The sequence below is a fragment of the Etheostoma spectabile genome, chromosome 6, assembly GCF_008692095.1.
Source record: "Etheostoma spectabile isolate EspeVRDwgs_2016 chromosome 6, UIUC_Espe_1.0, whole genome shotgun sequence".
Classification (NCBI taxonomy): Eukaryota; Metazoa; Chordata; class Actinopteri; order Perciformes; family Percidae; genus Etheostoma; species Etheostoma spectabile.
In genome coordinates, this window is record NC_045738.1 from 18,839,881 (window position 1) to 18,845,863 (window position 5,983).

At 41.0% G+C, this 5,983-nt stretch overlaps 1 protein-coding gene across 1 annotated transcript in view; it reads left to right on the forward strand.

Annotated features, from left to right (window-relative positions):
- dpy19l1l (dpy-19-like 1, like (H. sapiens)) overlaps positions 1-5,983 on the forward strand; it is a 26,175-nt gene that overhangs the window by 7,806 nt on the left and 12,386 nt on the right. The window contains exons 6-10 of the mRNA XM_032517573.1: positions 11-104; positions 284-341; positions 1,633-1,724; positions 3,389-3,488; positions 4,917-4,994. Coding sequence (XP_032373464.1) covers positions 11-104; positions 284-341; positions 1,633-1,724; positions 3,389-3,488; positions 4,917-4,994 — 422 coding nt within the window. The remainder of the gene's footprint in view (positions 1-10; positions 105-283; positions 342-1,632; positions 1,725-3,388; positions 3,489-4,916; positions 4,995-5,983) is intronic.

Consider the following 5,983-nt stretch of genomic DNA (forward strand, 5'->3'; position numbering starts at 1 on the left):
TGCACATTAGGGATGGGCGACCCGGCGTATTTCTACGTGGCCTTTGTGTTCCTGCTGAACGGCGCGATGATGAGCCTGTTCTTCATTTACGGTGCCTACCTCAGGTAACTCCGCTCTCACGCTCTGGTGGGCGTCTGAGACGAGATGATGGATTTTTATAGGCCATGTCATTGCTCAGCTGTCAGCTGTCAGACGTAGACACAATAGAGTTAACAGAGTACAGCGGTCTCCTGTCAAATATGTATTCTGTCTTCTGTCCTCACTTTCCATTTCTCTTGTCTAGTGGCAGTCGACTGGGCGGCGTTGTCACCACGATGTGTTTTTTCTTCAATCACGGCGAGGTAAGTGCATTACCCTTAAAATCAGTGTCAGTGAGTCAGGGAAACTAAACACTTGTTGCTTCGTACTATAATTCTGTGCAATAAGTCTATCTGGTTGTATATTACTGAAAAGTAGCGGGGCTCATTTTTTCCCTCAAAGGAGCTTAGAGTTGGTTTCAGTTGGCACTGAAAGCTGAGTCCCTCCTCCCACCTTCTTCTCTCCAATTTCCTTTGCAACAAATAGTATCTCTTTTTTTCCCAGTTGATATGCCGACATTTCAATAACACACTCGCAGGTGTTTCTCAATCCTCTCAAACACAATGCTCTCTTCATTCCAGTCTTTTCTTTCCCCTGAGTGCAGTGGTCGATTTTAGGAACATCTGTGGTTTATCCCTTTTTTTTTTTATTTGAGGAAGCAGTAGTTTGGTAATGTAGCTGAGTGCGCCGAGGTTCCAAACTTGTAACATATTAGCGTAAAATCTGCAGTGTTTCCTTTTAGGATTTTTTTTCAGCAGTGGGGGCAGGTCTGTCCCAACAATAGGGCACTTAACATCTACAACAGGTCTACAAAATGAACTTTACAAGAAATTCTTCATAAGGAAACCAAAACCCAATTGACTACATTTATAGACTATTTCCAATTTATATTACATTACACTGACTCACTTAATGTTTTAATATTACCAGATGTTTGATATCAGGACGATGAGTTGACAGAACGGGCAAAGTTTAACATTGTCCAATCAGAACAGACCCAACGTGGTGACGTTTTTGGCAGAGCTGTTCATTTAATAGTCGACTCGGAAGAAAGCGAACGTTTTGACAATAAACTACACCAACACAACAGTATGTGGCGTTAAACTGGGCGGGCCCAATAACCTCTGAATAGTTCTACTTGTTGTTGTTGCAATGTGAGGAGCAGCTAACAGGCTGGATCATTTAAAAGCCAACCGCATCTACATTGTGCGTCTGCCCTATTTCTGATACCGTGGCGGCAGAAACTTTGCCGTGACGGTGCGCCACTACTAAATCAACATAGAGAAAACACTGGAAGTCTGTATAAATAGGGGACTTTATCAAGCAATAGAAAAAGGTTTCCCTTTTTACAAACAATCAAGAATGCGTGGCAGCCTGGGACCAAAAAACTTAGGAAGTCCCGATCAAGTTTTTTGTTCCCCGATCGGAGTTCTTTGATACAGTCTAATAGTCCAAGTCCAATACCTAAATGGCACAGCTGTGATGCTTTGATTTGTTTTTAATTGTGCATGTTTTGTTTTTTTTGTCTATGTGCATCTTCCTGGATGTCATCAGAGCACTCGTGTGATGTGGACTCCGCCTCTGAGGGAGAGCTTTGCCTACCCCTTCTTAGTCCTGCAGATGCTTCTTCTCACCTACATCCTACGGTAAACTCTCCGCCAGCATCTCGGCCTCAAAATCACAGTGGTCCAGATTATCCTGCTACAAGTCTTCTTTTACCATGTTAGCAAATTATCTATATTACAACATACAAAAATAATTTTATTTCTTTAAGTTTAATACTAAATCTTGTCTGGAGTTTTACCTGTGTAATTTAGGGTTTCTCTTTTTTATCCAGCAGTGAGTGCACCTAAAGTACACATTGCCAAGGCTTAGGTGCAGCACCCAAGCCATTTTGGGAACCACCTCAGCTGAATGAATAGTAAAATATAGTTTATCATGTGGAAAAATAGTTTGTTTAGGTATCTCCATTAGTCTTCACCGTGGTGAAACTATTCTTCTGGGGGTCAAACACAATACAAAAAAATTATTATGAAGCAAAATGCATGTCATATTAGAACAATGAAAACCTGCTGGATTTAGAAAAACAAAAGGCACATTAGCAGGATGTTCGTGTTATAAAAACAACAAAAGAAAACCGTATTCTGAAATAAAATATATAGTAAAGAAAAAGAAAAAAAGACAATAGAAATGAATTGCTGATAACAGCTTCTCTTAGATTCTTTTTGAAGCTTGAAGTATTTCCCATTAAGATTAAATGTTGGGGGAGGCTGGTCCAATATTTACAGCTCTATATGTTACCATTTTTTTAATGGCATGGGTTCTGGGAATTTAGCAGCGTAAAGCCATAACCTACGGCCAGTCTGGTATCATAACCATGTCTATCCTTTGTAGGTTATAGCTGCGAGAACAGGTTGGTGGGTTTACGTAATGTACAAATATTGTTAAAAAAAATATCTTCAGGCTGCCTGCTAGTCATTCATCTACTGGCATCCGAAACAGCCTGGAATGCATTTCTTCCACATTGCTCCTTGTGGGGCAGTGAAGATTATACAATGAATGTAAGCATCAAAACTATCTAGCTTTACATTTAGACACAGATATGGTTATGATAAATGGTCCAAAATGTATGTTGTTGTTGTTTGTATGTTGTAATGCATTATGTTTTTTGAAAAACGTAATGTAGAAGGAGGACCCCTAAACCCTCTGCTAAATACGTGTAAGTGGTGGTGGATCACTGTCCAGTACTTTGGTATTAACTCCCCAGATCTTATTGAACATTGGTGCCTGAAACAAAAAACATGGACAAGCATGTGGTTTTCTTTTCATTTTAACACCCAGTTAGATACAGTACGTGAAACAACAGAAGTAAAACATGATCCAACAGCTGTTTCCCTGTCACATTAAAGAAAGACATGCTACAATTGTCCCTGTGTGTCGTGATCACTGGGGGGAAGCTCAGCTTGCTTCTGTTTTCTGCTAAATCATGCACTGAAGCAGGCAGCGTGCTGAGCTAACGTACTTGTCACTTGTAATCTTTCTCATTGCACATCAACTAGCGGACGCCGCCACCACCAGCTTTAAAAGGAGAATGAACTGTGTGTCGTATTTCTGTGGCTGGCTCGGTGCATAACTGGGGCTTTGTAGTACACGCAGAGGGAAATTGAATGTGTGTGCTTGTGTAGGTGTGTGCGTTTTCTCAGCCGTCTTAATGCATTTTCTCTTATCTCCTCTAAACCCACACTCTCTTACCACTATGTTTTTTTGTTTTTTGTTTCTCTCCCCTCCTCTGTCTCTCTTCTCTCCCCAGGACACGGAACCCGAGCAGGACAGCCATGGTCGCCCTGGGCATCTCCAATTTGTGCTTTATGCTTCCTTGGCAGTTTGCCCAGTTTGTGCTGCTCACTCAGGTAAACTGAGAGCAAGAGAGACACTGAGAGAGAGAGAATGTGGGAAGAAAACAGAAGGGGCAGAGAGATTAGGGAGAAAATAGAGACTTGGAGAGAACGGAGGACTCGGGTAAGGAAGGTGCATAGATTGCAGAAGTTAGCCAGGGTGGGAGGGATACGAAGAGGCGGGAAAGAAAAGGGGACAGAGATGACTAAATTACAAGAACACGCCATTTATATCCTTGTTTCATAAACCTCTCATAACAAACAGTAGGAACATATGCTTTTAACATCATTAGCATGTGCAAGTGGAAAACGTTGAGACTGATAAAGAGATGCAGACTCACAAGTTAAAGAAAGAAGTGGTGGGTTAAATAGTGTAGGCTGACAGACGGAGGAGCCGGAGTCTGAACCATGACTCCAGAATAAGAGGGTCACTGCTGCCAGCGTCTGTGCTCGGCAGCAGTTAAGCCCACGCTGTCGGCGGCCCCCTCAGGGCACTGCAGCTTTATGTACACGAGACAAGTTATTTAACAGCTGTTATTGCTTTGTTTTGTTCTTTTCAGCGGCTAATTGAGCCTGTCCGCCTCATCCACTGTGTGCCTAACAAATACTGTATGTCCCCCCCCCCACACTGCTTACTCCTCAGTGTGGAAGGAGTGGGAATAGATTGACATAGTACACTCTGCTGGTTTTTAAAAGTTTTTAGAATCACAAACATTACTACAAATTTGCAGGTATTAATCTCTATAGTATTTTGTGTCTATATATATATGTATATATATATATGTGTATGTGTGTGTGTGTGTGTGTGTGTGTGTGTTGGGTGTGGTATATATATATATATATATATTATATATATATATATATAATATATAATATATATTATATATATATACTGTGTGTATGTAGTTGCAGGCATGCAAACTGTATGTAGCTATGGGACCGGAATTTGCCACATACAGAATCCTAGCTATTACAACTTAATAATTAATATTTGCATTTAAAGTATTTATTTCAACTCAACCTTACATTTTTCATTAATAATTCTATATTCTATTCTGTTTTTGTGTGGTAGACACAGCTAAAGCAATTAATAATAAGAAATAAAGTAAAAGGAATAACAAAAAGTTAAAACAGGCTTTTGCAATACCGTTTCAAGAAATGTAATTCAACATTTAAGAAGTATAATGAGGAAACAGAATTGTTAAGTGGAATATGTGATGATGTGGAAAGGTTTTTTACTTTGAGTTGTATAATGCATCATTGAAATAATGCAAATTTAAATAATGAAGTCATTCTGTTATGAAACCTTTCTGGGGGGTAAATGTATGTCTTAGATAGCCGTAGTGTAGAGATAACAAGAGTTAAGGCGGGGGGGGGGGGGGGGGGGGGAGTTATGTTTCCTGGAGTACATTGTTATGGTTGTCGATTTGGTTTCCTTTCTAGGTGGCTTCTCTGTTTGCTTCTTACATCTTGGGCTACCTCGGCGCCGCCAAGATGCAATCCATCCTGGTCACTCACATGGTACAGTAGATCACCTTCCTGAAATCCCACATCAGTCTTTCCATCCATCAGAGTGTTAAAGCTTAAGTGTGTAACTTTTTGATATTGATGAACGTCTGTTGCATTCAAGCCATTGCCAAGTGAGTTGATACAAAGCTAATTTAGACACAGAATGAAGAGAGAAAGGATCTCAAAAGAAACGAGAAGTTATCCTGAGTAGAGGTTTTCAGAGGTTCATTTCAGTAGTTTGGTATATCACAAATGTGCATTAGCTTTCACTGTGTGTATGTGAAGATTATGTGTTGTGCCCAACGTAAGTGAAAGTCTTTCCGGCTGCTATCCTCTGAGCTGTAATATGCTCTGCCTCGGCTTGCCTTATCTCGCTCAGCTCCTCGGACGGAAGAATTTCATGAGCCGGGAGGACGACACAGGGATGACTTTTCTTTAGCATTAACGATTGCCACTGCACATGCACGGCTGCCTTTTTAGCATGGAAGAGGGGGGAAATGTGGGCAACTTGCTTCACCCTGCCAAGGACAAAAGAATATCTGTGTTGATGTGGAAAGATGTTTTGTGTGTGTGTGTGTGTGTGTGTGTGTGTGTGTGTGTGTGTGTGTGTGTTTTGGTCCCTCTCTTCCACATTCTTTCCCCCTAATCCCCTCAGCATGCCAGGCTGTTAGCCAGGACCCGGTGTGCTCCACAGATAGGGAGAAGGCCTTTTGTGTTAAGATGGTGGAGATTTGTGTCTGAGGAAGGCATATGCCACTGCATAATTTAGAGCGCTTGGCTGCAATGGCTTTGTGTGTGCATACATGCGTGTGTGTGTACATCCGTGCGTGCACAGGACAGATATCCAGATACATATGCATGTGTCCTCTATGAACTACAGCGCTGTAAATGAACCTTAATGAGCAGTAGAGCTGGGCAATATATTGATATTATATTGATATTGTGATATGAAACAGATATTGTCATAACTTGGCATAAGTGTTGTCTTTTCCTGGTTTTAA